This window comes from Oratosquilla oratoria, chromosome 9 (assembly GCF_046742065.1).
Source record: "Oratosquilla oratoria isolate Oo_2021 chromosome 9, ASM4674206v1, whole genome shotgun sequence".
NCBI classification, from domain to species: Eukaryota; Metazoa; Arthropoda; class Malacostraca; order Stomatopoda; family Squillidae; genus Oratosquilla; species Oratosquilla oratoria.
In genome coordinates, this window is record NC_134785.1 from 27,391,039 (window position 1) to 27,413,982 (window position 22,944).

The window sequence follows — 22,944 nt, forward strand, 5'->3', positions numbered from 1 at the left end:
GTACTGAACAACTATTGACTCCACCGAAACTATAGTTTTTCGCCTCGTCGTGAGGCGTCTTCAGGGTGAGGACTGCTTTGTAGGATGCTCTGCTATATTGAAGGTCTTCCAACGAATAATGACCGCTGGTTGGATGGGCTGGCTTATAAGGCTCAGCCTGCCTAGCTCAGACGGAATACTGGCCTCTCATTGGCTGAGAGGTGCAGTATGGGATTTTGTCCGGGAGCCAAGGGAGTGGGATTTTGTCTGGGAGCCAAGGGGGTGGGATTTTGTCCGGAAGCCAAGGGGGTGGGATTTTGACTAGGAGCCAAGAGGGTGGGAGTTTGTCTAGGAGCCAAGAGGGTGGGATTTTGTCTGGGATTCAAGAGGGTGGGATTTTGTCTGGGAGTCAAGAGGGTGGGATTTTGTTTGGGAGCCAAGAGGGTGGGATTTTGTCCGGGAGCCAAGGGGGTGGGATTTTGTCTAGAAGCTCTGGCCTGATTTGCTGCTGCTCTGGTTACTGGTCCTAGGCGCTGATTAACTAGCTGGACATGTTTCATTTATTCGCGGGGCTGCTGCTGTCTAAGGGCTTGTTGTTCCTGGAGGGGGTTATTCTTTACAGGGCGCGCGGAAGGGAGAATAAAATCGGCAGCTTGCTGTATGTTGATGGTAGGGCGCTGGCAAGTAATGGATACTGCTTCTGCAATCTGCAGCTTCCTGAAGGCAGACTCCTTGTGAAGAATTTCCGTTTGGTCTAGCAGCTTCTGTAGAGGAGGCTTCATGTTGTGTGTTTCAGTGAAATGCTGGAAAATTGATCCCTGGTTTCTATGGGATTGTAGGCGACGTCGCAGTGTAGAGGAGGTCCTGCCAATGTATGTGCTGGAGCCGTCGCAGCGGCCCTCCTGACATGAAAATTTTATACAACATTGGTGGTAGCCTCACTCGGGGTCCTGGGCGCCGTGCTATTCCTCATTATCAGGGAACTAATGAGGTTAGGTTTGCAGAATATTCTCAAGTCTATGATGGCATTTCTGTTAGTTGGGGTGACTCCTCTCTTGATGATATTCCTAAGGGCATCACACTCCTCGCGGTACCGATCATGAAAAGAATTATGGTGGTAAACGGTGATTTTCTCCTTGGGAGGGGTGGGCAACTGGGTCGAGTCTGCAAACTGGTCCAGTTTTTTCTGTATGACTTTCTCGATGAGATGGTCTGCATAGCCGTTGTTGGTGAGGAGCTGGCGGATACGGTCGAGTTCTCTGTGGATCTCAGTCCAGCTACTGCAGTGGGTAAGGGCCCTCTTCACGTAGGAAGATATCACGGATATCTTGTATGAAACAGGACATTCTCCCTTGGCATTGAGGCAGCGGCCCACGTTGGTGGCTTTAGTGTAAACCTTAGTCTTGAAGCCCTGTTCTTGTTTAGAGATGTCCACATCTAGGAAGGGGAGGCACCCCTCTACACTGCGTTCACAGGTGAAGGTCAGGCTGGAATTACCTTCAAGTGCAGTAATCATGTGAGGAACCTCTTCGTCGGTAGTAGTGGAGTCAATAGTTGTTCAATAATATTACTATGCAAAAATATATCAGTTGGCATACACTGTGTATATTCTTTTGAGAGTCATGAATGACTACTTCCAGTCCCTCTCAGTTGCTAATAGGAAAGTATTCTCCAGATTAAAGAATACAGTCTTGAAGATTGTTAAAGCAACTAGTGCAGTTGATTTCAACCAGAATTGCCTTAGAGAAAACCTGTGCCCCAGAAATATATATATATATATATATATATATATATATATATATATATATATATATATATATATACATATATATATATATAAAAGGTGTATATATACACACTGTGTTATACACGACAGCATTTTGACACTGATTAATATTGTAAATGAGATTTTCAATTTTTCTCCCTGTAGATGTCATTTCAGGGGGGTGGGGCAAATACAAGCCTTCCATAGTCTTCCATATTTAATTGACGTTTCGACTTCAGGGAGTCATCATCAGAAGAGTATACAAGAATTAAGTCACAGTCTTGCATGCAATTCTGAAAATGACTCCCTGAAGTCGGAATGTCAATTAAATATGAAAGACCATGGAAGGCTTGTATTTGCCCATCCCCCCTGAAATGACATCTACTGTGAGAAAAATTGAAAATCTCAGTAAGAAAATAAATCGGTGTCAAAATGCTGTCGTGTTTAACACTGCGTGTATTAGTGAGAATCTGCGCCCGAAATATATATATATATATATATGTATATATATATATATATATATGTATATATATATATGTATATGTATGTATGTATATATATATGTTTATTATATATGTATTTATTACTTTTTCTCAGACTCTGTTAACCGTTTGTGGTCTTCCTTTCTTGCAGACGATGCTACGCTAACCGGGAACACAGCAACAACGGTCATCGCCGCCTCCGCCTCCTCCACCCACGCCGCGGAAGGAGGAGGTCCTTTGGTCGAGTCCTTGAAGGAGATCGACTCTGTGAAACCCAAGGAGGAGAAGGCCGACGACGACACGCGTAAGGACGACCGCAAGGACGAGGTCGTCCTCAAGAACGAGTCTCACAAGTCTGAGACCAGGAAGGCCGAAACTCGAAAATCCGATTCTCACAAAGCTGAAACCCGAAAATCCGAGTCTCACAAATCCGAAATTAGGAAAGCAGAGTCTCACAAATCTGACGCGCGAAAGTCCGAGTCTCACAAAGCCGAGAGCCGGAAATCCGAGTCTCACAAATCCGAGAACAGGAAATCCGAGAACAGGAAATCCGAGTCTCACAAATCCGAGACCCGAAAGTCCGAGTCTCACAAATCCGAGAACAGGAAAGCAGAGTCTCACAAGTCTGAGACCCGGAAGGGCGACACTCGAAAGTCCGAATCTCACAAGTCCGAGACCCGGAAGTCCGAGACTCACAAGATCGAGTCTCACAAGACGGAGTCTCACAACCTGGCGGAGGCTCTGAAGAAGGTCCAGCCGATCAAGGCCAAGGATGACCTCGCCGAGGCCCTGAGACAGATCGAACCGATCAACCGCAAGGAGGAGGTCGAGGCCAAGATGACCTCGAGTGTCACCGTCTCGAGTACGACCACGACGTCGTCCTCGTCCGAGAGCGACATGAAGGCGGCGAAGAAGGAGGTGGTCATGCGGAGGCGCTCCAGCAACAACCGCCGACACGATGAGAGGTGAGTAGTGGGGGCGGCGCATTCGAGACAAATTTGTTTGTTTTTCGTTTTTGTTTACGAATCGAGGTGATGGTGTGTTGCATTATACTCATTATTTGGTCAAAAGGGAGAGGTAATAGGGATAGAAAAAATTGAAAATAGAACGAAAATAAAATTAAGAACAGCTGTATGTGCGTGTAAGTGCCCTTGTTGATACTGGGTTTGAAAAGTGGTGTCTTCTTCTTTTATATATTTATTTATTTTAAGGCTTGCTTCAGAACTATGACTGTCAACGAACCTCTTTGAGAAGAAACTTTAAATTACTGTCTGTGTTGTGTTAGTGCAGGAGCTTTCTGTGTCACCGGCTAAAAGTAGTAGCGGGAGGCGACAAGTCGTCGATTATCAACTCTCCATGTCGGGTGAAGTTGATAGGGAGGGAGCCTGGGCCCATTCTGGGGACCGAGTATCAGCCCCTCTGAGCTGCGCCTACTTATGGAACATAGGGGGCTGAACGGGTTTTGAAAATAGGCAGCTTTGTTGTCCACTTTCCAGGACCCCAAACGGGCGGCCGTCATTGGGCCTCAGATGCAAGAATGAAATTACTCGACGGCAAGTAGTATATGTATGTGTATACAGTGTGTATATATATATATATATATATATATATATATAGCTAGAAAAGGAGGGCGAGGAGAGGGTAGATAAGATAGATAAAAAAGAACAGGATTGAAGAAGAAAAAAATGGATTTATCGGGAAGTGTCCGACATTGAAAAACTTGAGGGGCAAGTTTCAGAAGCCATTGTATGTTGATCCCTGAGGGGGGAGGGAGGGAGGGGGTGGGTGGGTGTGAGGGTGGGGGTGGAGTGATGGCGTCGTGTCATAGCAAGGGCAAAAGGATTTTGCCGCCAGTTAAGCCGGGATGTGTGAGATATGGGTTTCTGTGTAGGTTGAGGCTCCATTACACAGAATTCTATTTTATTCGAAAGTTTCTGATTTCGGAATGATGTAGTTTCGAATATTGGAAATTTTGAATTTTAGAAATTCACAATTGTGATTCCCCCAGAATAGTATAATAATGATAATATAATGTGTTTGTCACAAACTCCCCCGTATCGGAAGGCTAGGATGGTAATAACGGTAAATAGATTAAATTATAAGTGAAGAAATAAGTAAAAAGTTATATATATATATTCCTTAGTGGGTCGCAGCGAACATTCTATTGATGGAATTATTTACCTAATTATTCGTTTATTCATTCGTTTATTTCGCTGTTCATTTGAATAAAGAGGTAAAGGCGACGTGAACCAGGGATGCTGATGTAAGTGATCGCTACTGAGGGGGGAATAAGGCGTTTATACTCAAGAATCTGCTCTCTCTCTCTCTCTCTGTGTGTGTGTTTGTGTTTGTTTGTTCCAAAAACTCGACCTGTCTCGTCCAGGTGCTCTGCTCATATTAGAGATTACAGAAGAGGAGGCCTACGTCGTAATTGTGCCCTTGTTTTACTTATTGTTGCTATAATTATTATCATTATTATTATTATCGTTATTATTATTTTAATATAATTTTTATTGTTATTATATGTATGACCTGTATTATTAGTTGCTTTTGTAATAATTATTATATTTTATTGTTTATTATTATTATTATTATAGACTGAGTAATAACATTAGTGTGAATATTGTTAGCGTTATTTTTTATTATAGTTTCATTATTATTATTATTATTATTATCATTATTATTATTATTGCTATTATTATAATTATCATCATTATTATTATTAGACGCAGTAATAACGTTGTCATTATTATTATCAGTATCATTATTATATTTTGTTATTACAAAGGCGGAGCATGCCGACAGGAGACCTTTTGGTCCATATCTAGGTCGGATTGGAAAAATCATCATAATGATAAATAAATGAATAAATAAAAACTATAATAATGTAAATAAATAAAATACATAGATAAATGTATAGTTAAATAATAAACAGGTAAATAATAAATTGACATATAACTAATAATAAATGAGAATCAAGCAAATAATAAACAGACATGATAACAAATAGATAATATAAAATAAATTAGTCATTACAGCATCTTAGGTGTTTATCTAAATGATTCTTAAAGCTTTGAACTGAAATACATTGCACTGTCTCTGCAGGAAGTTTATTCCATTCATTAACTACACGGTTGGCGAAGTTGTTTCTTTATTTCATTATGATTATTATTAGACGTAGTGGTAATAACATTAGTATTATTAACATCATCAATGTTGTCCGTATTGATGTTATTGTTAATAACCATGAAACTACTGTCGAAGAGTTGCCTGTTCTGACAATCTCATTTGGCCTCGTCTTCCTTCTCCTCATCCACTTCATCTTTCTTCTCTTCCCTTCTTCACCTCTTCCTTCTTTCCCTCTTCCCTCTCCTCTTCCCTTTCCTCTTCCTTCTCTTCTTTCCTTTCCTCTTCTCCTCCCTCTCTCCTCTTCCTTCTCCTCTTTCTTCTCTTCCTTCTCTTTCCCCTCTTCCCCTTCTTCCCTCTTTTCCTGCTTCACCTTCTCTCTTCCTCTTCCTCCTCTTCATTCTCCTCTTCCTACTCTTCCTCCTCTTCCTCCTGTTCTTCTTCCTCGTATTGGCGCAAAGACCGTGGATGGAGCGAGGTGCCGCGATCACCAAGCCTCCCGTCTCTCCCTTTGTTGTTATGTTGACCCAGTTGGACATTTCTTCGTCACAGGTGTCGTATTGTTTGTTGGAGGCCGACCCCCGACCCCCCACATTGTTTGTCGTGGACGGCGATTTCGTCGTGGAGGCGGAGGGGGGGTGGTGGTAGTGGAGGAGGAGGAGGAAGAATATAAGAAGCGAGTGGTATAAAAGGGGAATAGCAAATAAAAGAAAATGAAAACTTCATGAGGAATAATACGTGAAGTAGTGGCTGATTGGAAAGAGCGCGCGCGAGAGAGAGAGAGAAGGGGGGGGTTGCGTGTTGCAGCACTGATATATTATTTATTAGGTTTATGTATCTTTATTTGCTAAATTATTAGTTTATTACTAGAAGTTTTTCAGGTATTGATGAAGTTCCTGTATGCTTATAACGTGAAAGGCTGCTAGAAACACACACACACACACACACACACACACACACACACACTTTCAACGAACGGACGGCTTGACGAACGCTCTGAAGAAAAGTGCAGATTGTGGATACCAACGCAAAGAGAAGTGCCTTTTTGTATTTGCAGGGGGGGGGGAATTGCTCGTGAGGTAGTGGGAAAGTAAGGAAAGAGGAGAGGGGGAGGGATTACTGGGGAAATGGAAGGTAATGAGGAGGTGGAGGAAATGGCCCTGACGGGCCGCCGAAAGGTAGACAAACGACCCCAAGACGAGTTAGATGATGACATGTCTAATAGGAATGTGAAGATTAGAGGTATAGATAGGAGCAATATAGCAGAAAGTGATGAGAATATTTTCAAGGGATTTAAAGAGAGTGGGGGGGACTCAAACCCCCCCCGACTGACAAGACTAGAGATGAAGGTTGATAAGGTGATCGAGGACTTGGAGAGTAGGTTAGGTCATATGAACACCATTTTAAAAAGGGTTGAAAGATTGGAAGAACTGGAAAAGGCGAATAAAAACTTAACTGATGAAATAGAAGAACTAAAAAGACAGTTAAGAGAGGTAAAGGGGGAGAATGAGGAATTGAAGAAGAATAGTAAAGAAAACAGAGAAACAATAGCTAAAGAAAGTAAAAATTGGAAGCAAACCCAAGAAGGAAATAAGATTTCATTCACTGACATAGTCAAACAGCAATTGAAAGAACATACTGAAGACTCAGTTATTAAAGTGATGAGACAAAAGGAGAATATAGTAAGGGATTTAGCAGACAAGAAGAAATGTATAATTATATTAGGAATGGAAGAGAAACACAACACAGATAGAACCACAAGAATCAAAGAGGAAAATGAAAAAGTAAGCCAATTACTAGAATCAGTTCAGGAAGATGAGCCAGGAATTATGAAACAAATCGAAGAGAAATTTAGACTCGGAAAGTATAGCACAGACAAGACCAGACCAATTAAGATTAAATTCAAGTCACAAACAACGGCAGAGAATATCTTATCCAAAACAGGGAAACTAGCAACAAGTGAACAACACAAAAAGATATGGATAAAAAGAGAAATGAATAAAGAGGAAAGAGAGGAAGAAAAGCAGAAAAGACTGGAAGCTAAGACAAAAAACGAGAACAGAACGGAGTCAGAGAAAGAGAGATTCTATTGGAGAGTAGTGAACATGAAACTAAGGAAGTTCGACATACAAAAGAAAAACATAAGGGAAACAGAGAACACAATGGAAGTGGCAGAAAACTAAGAGTGTCTTACACAAATATAGATGGATTAATAACAGGATTGAATGAGCTGAATGATTATTTGAAAGAAAAAGAACCGGACATAATGGGAATTGTAGAAACAAAATTAAAAGGCCCACTACCACCCAACAGTGTAGGACATGATGCATACAATTATTGGATTAGAAACAGAGAGAAAAAGCAAGGGGGTGGAGTTATGTTCCTGACTAAATTAACTAAAATAATGGAACAGCAAAGAGTGGTGATGACTCATGGGGAAATGAGATGATTACTGACCATTCAATGACACAATGGATACAAGAGAACACTAGGTATAGAAATGAAGAAGAACCATCGAGGCTAGACTTAATAATTACATCTGAACCTAGAATAGTGGACAAGATTGAATATAAAACACCAATAGGTAAAAGTGACCACATATTGATTGATTTTGACAAAAATTTACAAAAAAGGAGTGGAAAAGTATGTCCCAAGACAAAAACAAGAAAAAGAATATGTAAAATGCTGGTACAACAAAAGTTGTAGGGAGTTAAAAGACAAAAGAGACAAAGCCTGGACCGGATGGAAAAAAGACAGAAGACCTGAAAAATGGAAAATATATACTGATTATAGAAATGAATATGTACAAAAGTGCAGAGAGGAAAAAAGAAAATATGAAAAAGATGTTATAGAAAAGTGTAAAGATCAACCAAAACTATTCTACAGATTTGTAAACAATAAACTGAAAAACAAACAAGACTTGGAGAAATTAAGACAAGGAGGAGTTGAATACACTGAGGAAATGGAAATGGCAGAAATTATGAACAAACATTTTAAATCAGTGTTTACAAGGGAAAATATACAACCTGAAGAGATTGAGTGGAAGGAAAAAGTCCCCCCTATGGAAGAAATAGAAGTAACGAAGAATGAAATATTGACACACTTGGGTAATTTTGATGTCAGAAAATCGCATGGGCCAGATGAAATAGCAAACTGGATTCTGAAAGAATGTAGGAATGAACTGGCAGACAAAATACATAGCATAATAAGCAGTTCCTTAAAAGAAGGAAAAGTTCCAGAAGATTGGAAAAAAGCAAATATAGTACCTATATATAAAGGAGGAAATAAAGAAGAACCTACCAACTATAGACCAGTCTCTCTAACAAGTACAATAGCAAAAATATGTGAAAGAATTATCAAAAGTAGATGGGTAAAATACTTGGAAAAAAACAACGTACTAAATCCAAGGCAATTTGGATTCAGACAAGGACGATCATGCGTCACCAATTTAATATGTTTCTATTCAAGGCTAATAGATATAATACAAGAAAGAGATGGATGGGCTGATTGTGCATTTCTAGACCTAAAAAAAGCTTTTGACAAAGTACCACATAAGAAGTTGCTTAAGAAATTAGAATATGAAGGAGGAATACAAGGTAAATTGCTAAATTGGATGGAAGACTTTTTGCAAGTGAGTAGTGATAAGAGATCAGCACTCAAAATGGAATGAAGTAATAAGCGGTGTCCCGCAGGGAACAGTTCTGGCCCCAATAATGTTTGCTATATATATTAATGATATGGATGAAGGAATTGAAAGCTATATGAGCTTCTTTGCAGATGATGCAAAATTACTGAAAAGAGTGAAAACTGAAGAAGATTGTGAATCACTACAGAGAGATCTAAATAAAGTACAAGAATGGAGTAGGAAGTGGGAGATGGAGTTCAATACAAAAAAGTGTAGTATAATGGAATTTGGAAAAAGCAAAAACAGAATAACAGGATCATATAATTTGGGAGAAGAAGGAATAAAAAGAGTAGAAAATGAGAGGGACCTGGGAGTCATTGTCACCTGAGAAACATATAAATAAGATTTTTGGAGAAACTTATAATTTAATAAGAACAATCAAAGTTGCATTTACATACCTGGATGAAGAAATGGTGAGGAAAATCCTAATCACCCTGATAAGACCAAGATTGGAATATGCAGCAACGATATGGTCACCAAGTACAAAAAAATGTATAAAAAAACTTGAAAGAATACAAAGAGCAATTACTAAACTGGCACCAACACTCTCAAAACTATCATATGAAGAGAGACTACAAAAACTTAAACTACAGACACTAGAGCAAAGAAGAGAGAGAGGAGATTTGATAGCTATTTACAGAATCATGAAAGGCATAGAAATTACTGATAGAGAGAATCTGATAAAATGGGATGACAGAAATACAAGAGGACACGGAAAGAAAATAAAAAAAGACAACTATAGAAGAGATTTGAAAAAGAACAGCTTTCCTCACAGAGCAATAGACAGTTGGAACAAGTTAGATGAGAAAGTGGTGTGTGCAAAAACAATACATGAATTTAAAAATAGTTTAGATAAAATGAGATATGAAGACGGGACCTCACGAGCATAGCTCCCCTTCCCGTAAAATACAACTAGGTAAATACAACTAGGTAAATACACACACACACACACACACACACACACACAGTCAAACGAACCCGTATAGCCTACTTACACACAGGCAGACAGACAGCGCCGGTCAAATCGTGCGTGACGTCTTTGGTACTGTCAGTCTGCCTGCGTGTGTCTATGTACACGTATGCATACGGGTCCTTTTGACTGTTGTGTGTGTTAGTGTGTGCAGTTTCCCAGTTGTATTTACCTAATTGTATTACACAGGAAAGTAGCAACACTCGTTGGGTCCTGTCTACTACTCGCCAATTTATCATACCTAGCCTCAAGGTCGCGCGTGTGAGTGACAAATGAACCTTAGACTTAAAGCTACAAAATCACAGAGTCGAGACGAGTCTAGAGAGTGCTTTGAGAGTGCACGTTTGAAATCTGCGACCACTTAACGGAAATATTTAATAAACCGGGAGACACTGGATTTTTGCCAATTTCTTGGGGTCAGGGAGACATTCCTGGTTTTAAAAAGGGTGATGAATCGTCTATGCACAACTACAGGCCAGTCACTTTGACGTCGGCTATAGGTAAAATGCTAAAATCAGTTACAGATAATAGAATCAGAGATCACATCGAGTGACATGATTTGATTCGTGACTTACAGCATGGCTTCTCCAAGGGTAAGTCGTGTGTAACTAATCTTCAGTCTTTTGACACTGATGTCTACAAGGCGTTAGATAACAATGATAGTTACGATGTTATTTACCTTGATTTTAGCAAAGCATTCCACAAGGTGCCCCACCAGAGACTAAACAAAGTCAAAGCCCATGGCATAGGAGGAAAAATATTTAAATGGATTAGAGCTTGGATTTGTGACAGGGAATAACAGCTTACCAGTAACGGTTTGAAATACAAATGGGGGAGTATTATTTGTGGAGTTCCCCAGAGCTCGGTTTTGGGTCCCCTATTCTTCAATATGTTTATAAATGACTTGGGCAATGGGTTTATCAGTGATGTTAGCAACTTGCGAACGACACTTAAATGGACGCCAAATTAAGTAAGGAGAAGACGCCGAGATACTGCAGGAAGATGTTAACAAATTCCTCACGTGGTCGATCGAATGGCAAATGGACATCAATGTTTCAAAGTGCAGTGTATTAAACGTAGATTTACACAACCAAGAAAGCAGATATAGCTTAGATAACACCTTTTTAAAGGAAACCGAGTGCGAGAGAGACTTATGAGTGCTAGTGAGTCCTGACCTTAAGTCCAGGAAACGGTGCATTAGTATCAGGAATAGAGCTAACAGAGCATTGTTTCATTGCTAGGAGGGTTACAAATACAAGTGTAGAGGTAGTTATCAAAATTTATCTGGGATTAATAAGACCCATCCTTTACTATGCATTTTCCGTCTTATAGAATGAAAATTAATTTACTAGAATCAGTACAGAGGAGAATGACCATAATAATACAGGGTTAGGCATCTTACTTTATACTCTTTGGAAAAACGCAGTGCAGATTGATCTAACAGGTATTCAAGCGGATCAAGGGTCTTAACAAGGATGATGCAAACAAGGTCATCTTAAGACAACAGGGCAGGAGTCACAGTAATAGATTTAAATAGAACAAATTTAGATTTAAGAAGGAAATGGGCAAGAACTGGTTTACCAATAGTGTTGTTAAGGAATGGAATAGACTTAGTAACCATGTAGTTAGTGAGCACTGAAACTATCGGTTGTTTTAAGAGAAGGTTAGATAACTTTATGGATGGGGATGATAGGTGGTAATGGACATGGAAATACCTAGTGTAGGCCTTATGGTCTCTTGCAGTCTTCTTCATTCTTATGTTCTTTTGTGTGTTTTCGGATAACATATGTTAAGCCAATCGTGGCAAGTTACAGTCCTAAGACTGTAACGGACGGACATAACCGAATTTTTCATATAAATTTTAGGTGGGATTGTGCCCACTCTTCCAGCTGCCATTACCTGTTTGGTAAAATTCGCATTGCGTCAGTCAGAATAAAAATATATTCAGTTGCAGGATTAAACCAGCATACGGCAGTGATTATTTTTTATAAGTCTATTCTGACTGTCGCCAAACAACTTCATTCAGCTGATGATGGACCCAGACATGTGAATGCTGAAGAAAAAAATTATAAGAATGGAACGAAATTGCTAATTTAAAGAAATGACGGACTGGGTGGTCGTGACCCATAATTCCCATTAAAAAAAAAAAAAAAAAAAAAAAAATCGTCTAGCAGTAGCTAAATTAAAGATCGCAATGAACGGAAGCGTTCACCTTTGCCCTACGTACTACGATAGCCAGGACAAGTTAATGGCCGTCCTAAGCGCCAAGTCCTGCCTCATATGAATAAAATCGCCAGGCGGCAGCAGCAAGACTGAAATCCTCCAGTTGTTTGCTGCGAAGTATTGAAAGAAAACCAGTAATTTGCAGTAATTCGGATTACTAAGTAATGTTATTATTAAGAATGCAGTACTTCGGTAGCGTGCTGGTCTCGCATTCGCTAAATTGGAGGTTCGAATCCCGCACTCTTCCGATTCCCAGCAGTGACTGTTACTTGCCCCAACAGTCTTTAAAGCGCATGTACATAGGGCAAAGGTGACTGCTTCGGCCGCAGCCACGCGTCTCCTTGTTTAAGATTCTTACCATTTAAGAGTATAGGGATATCATGAAATAATTATATAGGGACGTAGAGTAGTACAGATTCGATATATTGTCGGTATATTTTGTCAGCATATTGTCATTCAGGTGAAAACATTGTCAGGTGTTAACCAAATGAAATATAGGATAAACATAACAACAGCAACAACATCAACAATAACAACAATTTGTCCATTGTGTTTACCGTGACCGTAGTCATACATGTATTACTATATATATATATTTTTTTTCTCATCAAATTTGGTTGTCTTATGGAAAGTAGTTATTTTGATATTATTATCCATCTTGGTATTTATATTGGTACTATAAGTACTTTTGTATTATTGCGAGCATTATTTTTATTATTGCCTGTTCTGTTTTGTACTTGGGTTGTATCAACATTATTATCATTAGTATTAGTGGTAGTATAGTCTATTTTTTATTTATTTTTTTTTTTTTTTTTTTTTATTTTTTTTTTTTTTTTAATACAGTAGCCATACGGCAACGTCTGTAATATGCTACGGTAGTGGGGCGACAGACAGAGACAAGGGGGGGGATGGCAAGGGTAGCCGGGGGGGGTGGTAGGCGATGTGAGGACCGATAACCTTGTCATGTCGCCCTCAGCAGTGGCGTCAGGTCGCATTCAAGTGTCAAGACGCCGGGGCGGGGGGGGGGGGTGCGGCACGGGGGGGAGAGGGGGGAAGGTAAGGAGGTGAGAAGGAAGGATAGTTCTGAAGTATTTTTTTTTATTCCTTTTTTATATATATATCGTTATCAGTGATGATATTGGTAAAAAGGGTGTTTTGTTAGGTGGGAAAGGAAAATTAAGGTATTTATGGTGATGGGGAAGAGGCAGTGAAGGAGAAAGGGAAGAGAGAGGTGTAAATAGAAAATGATGAGGATGTTACCAATTAAATGTTTTCTAATCACGTGCTCCCAATGTGGCAGCAAGCTTAGTTGAGAAAAGAAAGATAAATTTGTTGAGAAAAATGTTTTGTGTACATGTGTGTGGCATGCAAATGACAATCAACCCGAGTCGTCCATTATATAGATATTTTCTTGCCATTTGGAATGACAACGAAAACCTTAGATAAATAGGAAATAGATAAGATATATATATATTTTTTTTAATTCGGGCTGTATTTATTATTTACTTTCTTTTTTATTATTCATGTTAATATATATATATATATAATATATATATATATATATATTGTATATTAAACCCTACGAAAAAAATTGGAAGTTTGGGCTGTATTTCGTATATGTGTTCATTTATTTATGAAAATTATCCCCAGGGACATAAGATATAGAGTGTAGTGCATTTTTTCTTCTTTTTGCGAAAGATAACACCAACAGTAATACGTAGAATACGTAGAAAGAAGAGAGGTGGAAGGATGAGGACACGTGGAAGAGGAGTAGGGGAGGGAGATTGGGGGACGGGAGGGAAGGATGACGTCCAAGGGCGTGAGATGTGGAAAGAGCACCCTCACCTCCCCCTCCCCCCTCCCCCCTCCTGACGGAGAGCTGTACGCAGGGGGAGGTCTTGTCATGACGCTGTCAAGATAACGGAGACGAGAGGAGATGGTCAGCTACGGGAGTGACCCAAGCCCACCTGCGCGCATTTTCCGTGTGTGTGTGTGTGTGTGTGTGTGTGTGTGTGTGTGTGTGTGTGTGTGTGTGTGTGTGTGTGTGTGTGTGACATGTACGTGTGCGTGAATACACACGCTTGTGTGCATGTTTGTATATTTTTGCTTTTGTGTTTTGTGTGTGTGTGTGTGTGTGTCTGGTGTTCATTAGTTTTGATATATCAGCATAATTATCATTGTTATTGCCGTATTTGTCATGATTGTTATTAATATTATAATTTGAGGGAAGGTAGGTATGTCAGTAGTGACATTTCATTTGTTTAATTATTTATTCTGGGTGGGAATGGCATTTGGAGAGTATGATAGGATCGACAGAACTTAGTGAATTTTGTTTAAAACATGTAGATTTGGGGGAAGTCTGTTAAAAGTTGTCAAAAGTTTTAACAAGTGTGATAAGGCATGTGTAATGGTGGGGAGAAAGAATTACTTCTGGTGGATGTGGAGCTGCATCAGGGGCGTGTGATGTCGCCATAGTTGTTCAACATGTCCGAATGAGGGGGCAAAGGAGGCACACGCAAGCTAGGTGTTGAGTTAAAAGACAATGGAAATGAATAAATTGTTATTTGTGCTTGACACTGCGCTTATGGTAGATTCTGAGAAACTGAAGCAGTTAGTGCCAGAATCTGGTATGGTGTTAGGGAAATTACGAGTGAATTTGGGTAAAATTAAGATGGTGAGGTGTACAGCGAATGGTGTGATGGTGGTAGGTTGAATGCAAATATAAAGGGACTAAAGACTGGGTAGTGGGGAGTAAAGAGCTTTAAGCATCTGGAGTCGCATGTGGCAGTGAATGGAGTAATGTGAATAAGTATCTGGGTGAAGCTAAAAGAGTTATAAATAATAGGTATGTCGGGATGAATACAAAGGAAAGGTTATATGAAGGAGTGATCATCTCCACAATACTGTATGGAGGAGACTTGGAATAAAAATGAGGTGGAACGGAATAAACTATATTTTTATATAGCGTTTGAAAATTGAGATACACATTTCAATAAAAAGAAAATGTGAAATGGGGAGGGAAAGGAGAGAACGAGTGAAGGAAGAAGAATTGGGGGCAAGGTAGACCAGAGAGTGTTTAGGTGGTTTGATTGAGTACATGGGGAGGATGAGTGAGGAAAGACTAGCCAAGAGATATGTGGAAATCAAACGTGGAAGGAGTGAGGTCGAGAGGAAGACCGAGAATGAGATGGATGGACGGGATGTAAGGGCGGGTGTGCTTGGTATGTCTTTTGAGCAGGAGTGGATGGATGAAAATTTTGAACGGATGAAGAATGTAATTGAATAAAAATCATGAACGGATGACGATTGTGAGTGGATGAAGATTGTGGACGGATAAAGATTGTGAACATATAAAGATTGTGAATGGTTGAATATTGTGAATGGATGAAGATTATGATTGAATGAAATTTTTGAATGGATTAAGATTTGAACGGATGAAAATTGTGAACGGATGAACATTGTGAGTAGATGGAGATTATGAACGGATGAAGGGGCGTTCTTTTCATCTGCTTGATAATTGATTGGCTTGATGGGGACCAGGAAGAAGGTGAAGCGATGATGTGCAGCCCAGCATGCTGGCCCTGCTCTGAAGGAACTGTGTCTCGCTGCACTGCTTTTGAACCAAAGTGAAGTGAGGAGAGGTGTGGCTGAATAGGTTTAGTTATTCTTGACTTGGCCACCTCGATATGAGAGGGAAAAGGCCTTCAATACGCGTATGATTGTCCGTGAATCAAATCGCCTGAATTTGTCTGAATTAGATATGTAAAGACGTTAAGGGCAAGGAAGACTCGGCTTAGCTATGGGTCCATGCCTACCTCGGGGTACTGTAGTGTGACCACCTTAGGAAGGTGCTTCCTCCAGCTTCCTGCGGCGTTGACACCATTTCCACCGCGGCTGCCGACAACTTGATTTCGTCGTTGTCACGTCAATTTGCGTCTCCTTCGACTTCTCTCTCAATTCCGTCCCCCCCCCCTCCGCCCCGTCGCAGCGTCCCTTTGTCACGTAAGCCTAATTCTATTCCCCCGCATCGTCGTAACTCCATTTCCTCTTCTGTCGTCTCTGTTCCTCATTTATAATTTATTTTATTTTATGTTCTGTTTTTCTTTTTATTTTAATATTGTTGATATGGTTGGCATTTTTTTTTCCTTTTTCACTTTATCGTTGTTTCTATTGTTGTTACTATTATTATTATTGTTATTATTATTCGTGGACATCACAAGCATCATTTTATTCATATTTGTATGTTTTATTTTGTAGATGTTTAGTTCTATTTACATTATTGGGAGAGACAAAGTCTGAGCGGTGTCTTTTCGTTACTGATACCAGTATTCTTTCTGGTTTCTACATACAATGCAACCTCCCAAGTAACCTTGGGGGAGGGGGGGGTTGCCAGATTTTTACATACATATGTACAAATTTACAGTGGTGCCATGTGATGATCGGTACATGAAAAGGGTACGTTGCTTCGGGTTTGAGCGACGAGTAGCGCGTCAGGGCGTTTCCCCGAAATGCTGGCGAGGCCTTTTGTTCAAGCGTTGGCGGCTTCTCTTGTTCGAACATGTGTTGCCTGGAAGCCTGGTCTTCGGGTCACTAGGAATTGTTTAATGTCCCTAGCTTAAGGGCCCTGTAGAGTTGGCTTGAAGACGTTGGAGTTCTTCTGGATCCATATGCGTGTGTGCGTGCTTGTGCACACTGTACATCAAAGTGGATGGTAATAATTTCTTTTATTTATATTCTTTAATACATATGTGTTGGATAGTGTCTCATCAGTCGACAGGAGACCTCTTGGTCCATGATGAGACTGGAAACATATCTAAAGATATATAAATAAGTAGATAAATTGGAAAAAAATTCAACATATCGCAGTTTATCGTTTAACAACATATTAAAACATGGAATTGTTTACTAAGCGGTTGTTGATTTTTTTATATAAAATTTCGACTTTGATCTCTGAAGCCCTATTCACACTAGCGATTTGAACCGCGCGGAAACTGCAGTGGTACTACATAGTCGAGTTAAATTTGCGCGTTTGTGTGTGAATGACTCCATTGATTTACGTTGTAATTGAACCGCAGCGGTTGAAACCGCTAGTATGAACAGGACCTGATCCTCTTCTGTATATGTTCAAAGGGCAACCCCGAAGTAACTGGGATGTACCGGGAGATGTCCCAACGTTGCTGGGATGTATCGGTTTTGTTTATTTGTTTTATTGTTTTAGCAGGATGAAATTGCCTGATATTCGCCAGAATAAAGTCGTGAAAGTTCCTGTTTCAGGACCTGAGAGGGTGAATCACGTAATTCCAGTCTGTACTGAATAGAATCATGATCTTAGCTTGAATCAAATCTTAGCTTGAATCATGATCTTAGCTTAGAATCAAATCTTAGCTTGAATCATGATCTTAGCTTAGAATCATGATCTTAGCTTAGAATCAAATCTTAGCATGTATACGATGTGTGAATAGCGTCGCATAAGCAACTGGGATGTCACCTGACTCCGGACAAAAAATGAGTCGAGTTAAGCCCTCAAAAGGGTTGATCGATATTATTTTTAACTTTTTAGCTTCATCGTAACCCATTCATCACCACCATCTGAATAAAATCGACTGACGGCTGCCATAATAAAAACGTACAATTGTCGTTGGTCGTTGAAAAGTTATCCCCTGATGACAGGTCGCCTCCCCAGGTTCATTATCACTGCAGAGGATTTTAAGATGAATAAAATTTGTTCCTGGCAACCGAGAGAAAATTAAAATCAAGCTACAAGTACCATCTCCCGATTAAATTGGTCATTGGACAGATGTTCCTATTGCCGCCAGATTTTGGCTAGAATGTGTAAATTACGCCCAATATTGGGACGACTTACGCCAAGAGTGGCGTAATAACGGTGATACCAATAATAATGATAATGGTAATAATAGTATTAATCATAAAAGTAATAGTAGTAATGATAATAACAGTAATGAAAATAATAATAACAGTAAAGAAAATAATAATAATCATAGTAATAATTAATAGTAATGATAAATCTTATTCGTGCAAGAGGTAGGTGAAGATTGTTTTATATCAAGGAGCGTGGGTTACATACACACACACACACACACACACACACACACACACACACACACACACACACACACACACACACACACACACACACACACACACACTCACACTCACACTCACACTCACTCACTCTAGCAGACAACCTCCGCAACAGAACCAACAAAACTTGCCCCCAAACAACCAAGTGATCGCCCTCCCTCCCTCCGAACGCAGAGCATGGGAAGCCATACGTGACCTCACCTCAAACTACTACCCAATAAAGATTCCCATGGAACTTGAAGGAAAAGAGCAAGATGTATATACATGGAAACAAACTACGAAATGAAAGTAATGATAATAGTAATAATGATAATAATAATGATAATGTAGTTGTAATAGTAGTAGTAGTAATAACAAAGTAGTAATCATAATAGTAATAGTGATGATAATGTTAATACACAGAAGAAATATAAAAACTTTGATACCGATGTCATAAACCAATTTCCATCATCAATAAGACCATGCAGAAGGCCAGCAGAAGATATACCAAGAGGCTACAGAAACATATATACTGTATATAATATATGTATATATATATATATATATATATATATATATATATATATATATATATATAGACACACACAAAACCCAAACTAAACAATATAGTCAACATTTGAAAAAAAGAAAGAAATCAAACAGAGACCCGGACATCAAATTAAACTGCTACAACTAAACAAATGAATCACAAAACTTATAAAACAACACCAAGAAAGAAATCTGGGGAAATACTCAAATGTTGGAGGTGGAAAAATAGATAAATGTGAACTTAAAAAGAAAAGAAAAAAAAAACGCCGCCTAACCATGAAGCAGTTGGAGCAGCCCAGAAGGAAGATATCATCACCAAAACAACAATGCAGTATGCACACACCCGTCTCGAGGAGACATTTCAAACCCGCAACTCCATAAAAGAGGAAAATAACTGAAGAGATAGAGAAAATCAAACTAGACACAGATGCCACACCCCATTTCTGCAAGAAAGATGTGGAAGGGGCAATAAAGGAATAGAAAAACTACGCAAAAGACCCAGATATGATCTTGATCATCCATATAAGACACTTGGACCGAGATGCAATAAAAACCTTCACTGATGCCTTGAACCAGTCCTGGTTGTACAACAAAATTCCAACAATCTGGAGAGAAAAAAAAGAGCCCATGTAATACCTATATGAAAACCACTAAGAAACCCAGCATCCTAAAGACCGATCTCATTACTATCTACTACATCCAAGTTAATGGAAGATAAGTAGCAGAAAGAAATATAATTAAGCAACCTACTTCCCGAAATCGACGTGGAATTAAGGAGGACCACTCCAGCCGAGCACACTTCTCACACTCATCATACAAGTGCTGGAGGGATTGAAGAAGAAAGCACCAGAAAGAATGGTCATAGTTGCATTTGAGAAAGTTCCTAGACATTTGTCTGTTTATTTACTTGATTCACATTTATTATTATATGTCTATTATTATTTACTATTTACCTATTTGTTTATTATTTAATTATACATGTGCATTTATTTTGATATATTAAATGTTTTATTTATTTATAATTATTTTTTTCGTATCCGACCTAGTTATGGACCAAAAGGTCTCCTGTCGGCATGCTCCGCCTTTGTAAATCCATTGCCTTTTGTAAACAGATCTGACTGATATCCACAGCAACGACAAGATATAGCTAACAAACTTCTTATCAGGCAGACAGTGCAAAATGGGGCTAAAGGACTATACAGAGGAGTCCCTCAAGGATCAGTAATCTCACCCGTGTTACTCAACCTCTTCACATGTTATCTCCCAACACCAGATCCAAATCATAACACCAAAGAGCTCACATGCGCAGATTACCTGACGATAACCCAGCATAGCAACTACAAAATAATTACAAAGAACATCCAAATCTAGTTAGGCAAACTAGGTCAGTGGCTTAGAAATAATAGAATGGAAGGATCCACTAAGAAAATCATCCGTAACACTACTCGCTCCAAACAACTATGAACCAAAGAAACGTTTAAATGCAAAACTGAATGGCCAAACCTTTCCTTTGGACAGAATTTAATCAATTCTGGGGCTCGAATGACCTTCAGCCCAAACATCAAAGATGTGACAGTGAAAATCAACAATAAAACAAACTCATTAAAACCACTCGTAACCACGAGCTTTGAACAGCAGAAGGAAACTAATCGCAGTCTACAAACTTTCCTTGGGCACTACGACTACGTTCCCAAAGCATGGTTCCCAACAATTAGGAAAACAAAGATACCTTGCAAACTATACGAAATGATGAAACTAATTACAGGGTAAACTAAAATCAGTTAATAACATATCTGCACACAGACACCAAAATCCTCCAGTTAGAACACCTGAAAATTATATGTAAACAGTTTTATACAAGAATCCTCCCTCTCATTTCATCACATAAGCAACCAACTGAACGCAAACACACACACTCATGCACTACCAGTATACTTCTCAAATACCTTCATCAACCATCTGCACCGTACAACACACTCACACTAAAATGTTCACAACATCAACACCCCAAGACCGACTATCAAATACTTTCCTCCTTCAAATGCCTTCATGTGTTAGCCCCAGAAAAAATTATATTCATAGAGAAGCAAGAGTGGCACTTTCACGAGTGCGTTCCAGCACTTAGGCAGGTTTTCTCAACCTTTATCTCGTTACGCACTCCGAGAGTCCCCAGACCATCAACCCGTACCTCCATTAACCTGACACAGAATATAGAATGGTAATATAAGAAGACTAATTATATAGTGGCATGGTAATATAAGAAGACTAATTATATAGTGGCACCGCAATGGGTATCAGTTGGTTCAAAATGTAATGACTTTATTCATCATTTAATCATTAGCATAAAAATTAATGCAGTGATACTACATATGCAGTAGTGAAACTAGTTACTTTCGCTTGGCATCTAAGTGCCCCCGGTAAACCGTCCCGGGAACCCCAGGCTGAGAACACCTTATTACCAACACAGAAACAAACTCCCCCATTTGCAACCATCACACAGAAGACTCTGAACATCTCATCTTATGATGTCCCACTTTAGCCAACCCGGACAACAACGCAATGTGTCTCCCTTGAGTGACCCCTAAGCCCATTCGGTGCCTGTTGCCGGTTACCTGGGGACCGTGGGTATCTAGCAAGGGGGTGTGTTTACGAAATAGGCGCTTCACTCCTTCCACATCAAGTGGTACCGTTGTTCCTGTTCCGGCTGTTGACAGATAGTTTCACTCTCAATTCCGTGCCACCCTTCCGGTACTTAAGAAACATCGTATGATTTGTTTTTCATCTATCGACAAAAAAAAAAGGATAAAAGAAGACTAATGAATAAATAAAATAAGATACACGTAGACCACTGCACCTGAAAAAAACGATATTTGTACCAGTATATATCATGTTTCGTCAAAAAAGATAAATGAATATATAAATTAATAGATGAATAGAATCACCTCTTGGCTCGGAAAGCCACATCTACAGGTGTTGAGGCTGTGACGTCATCACACCTGTGGAGGAACCGCACAGGTGCACAGGTCGTGCACGGACACACACGCACGCACGCAAACAGGGAAAAACAACATATAGTGAGTTATGGTTTGAATTAAAAAGAGGGGAAAAATATGTATGATGGGGTTGAATTAATCCCTTATTTTAACTGGGTAAATAGATCCTTGCCCAGAGGATTTTTTTTCCGCCGCTGATAAACTCTTCGCATTGTCATAGTACCTCACTCGTTAAAGGCATCAAACCAATTAAAATTGGTGATTATTCTTGATTGTCTATATATATGTATTTTATCAATATTTTGTTTTATCTATGATTATATTTCAATTATTTCTTGATCTACTTTGTTGTTTTTTCTTATTTGCTACATTATTTAATACATTTGTTTTCTTGTTTATATAAATATAATACTACCTGAAGTGAATCGCTAGTAACAGCGTATGTTATACAAGTAAACCCGGGTTCAGTTCACGGGTCGACTGCCGGAAATTACTAATGCCTCGTATCTTATCCACAAGCTTTCTCGCGGCTGAATGAAATCACGTGGCTTTGGAAAGAAAGAGTCAACCCCTTCATCTCCGTAGCTCTGTATTAATTGACGTTTGACTGCCGTCAAATGATTTAATTCAAACGAGATGTTAAACCACACCGAACGGGACGATGTTAACTATTCTTGCTGTGTCACTTCAGTTAGTTATTATTGTGCCGCCAGTTGATTTTATTACCCTTCGTGGCAGTCCCTCATCCAGGGAACATCCTCTGGACGCGAGAGTGTGACTGAGAGCCAGAGGGTACTAAGTGACAGGTTCCATAAAGGCGATGATAGTATACTGAGAGACTGGAATGTCAGCCTTGTTGACATTGACATCCCATAAGGGTGGAAGTGGTATGCTCTGCCTCTGGAATATCGACCTTGATGACTTTGGGTCTTTAAAGGTTAGACACACCTGTGTTTCTAGGAATTTGTAGATGCGCTGGATACCTGTGTGTGTGTGTGTGTGTGTGTGTGTGTGTGTGTGTGTGTGTGTTTGTGCACGTGTTCATGTTTGTGTTGTTTTCCTTTAAACGCTATATCAACCAAGACACCAAC

The 22,944-nt window shown here is 39.5% G+C and overlaps 1 protein-coding gene across 4 annotated transcripts in view; it reads left to right on the forward strand.

Annotated features, from left to right (window-relative positions):
• The window catches only part of LOC143028277 (uncharacterized), a 1,448,808-nt gene that overhangs the window by 1,187,666 nt on the left and 238,198 nt on the right, over nucleotides 1-22,944 (forward strand). For all 4 annotated transcript variants that reach the window (XM_076190136.1, XM_076190134.1, XM_076190135.1 and 1 more), the window contains one exon: nucleotides 2,378-3,191. In XM_076190136.1, coding sequence (XP_076046251.1) covers nucleotides 2,378-3,191 — 814 coding nt within the window. The remainder of the gene's footprint in view (nucleotides 1-2,377; nucleotides 3,192-22,944) is intronic.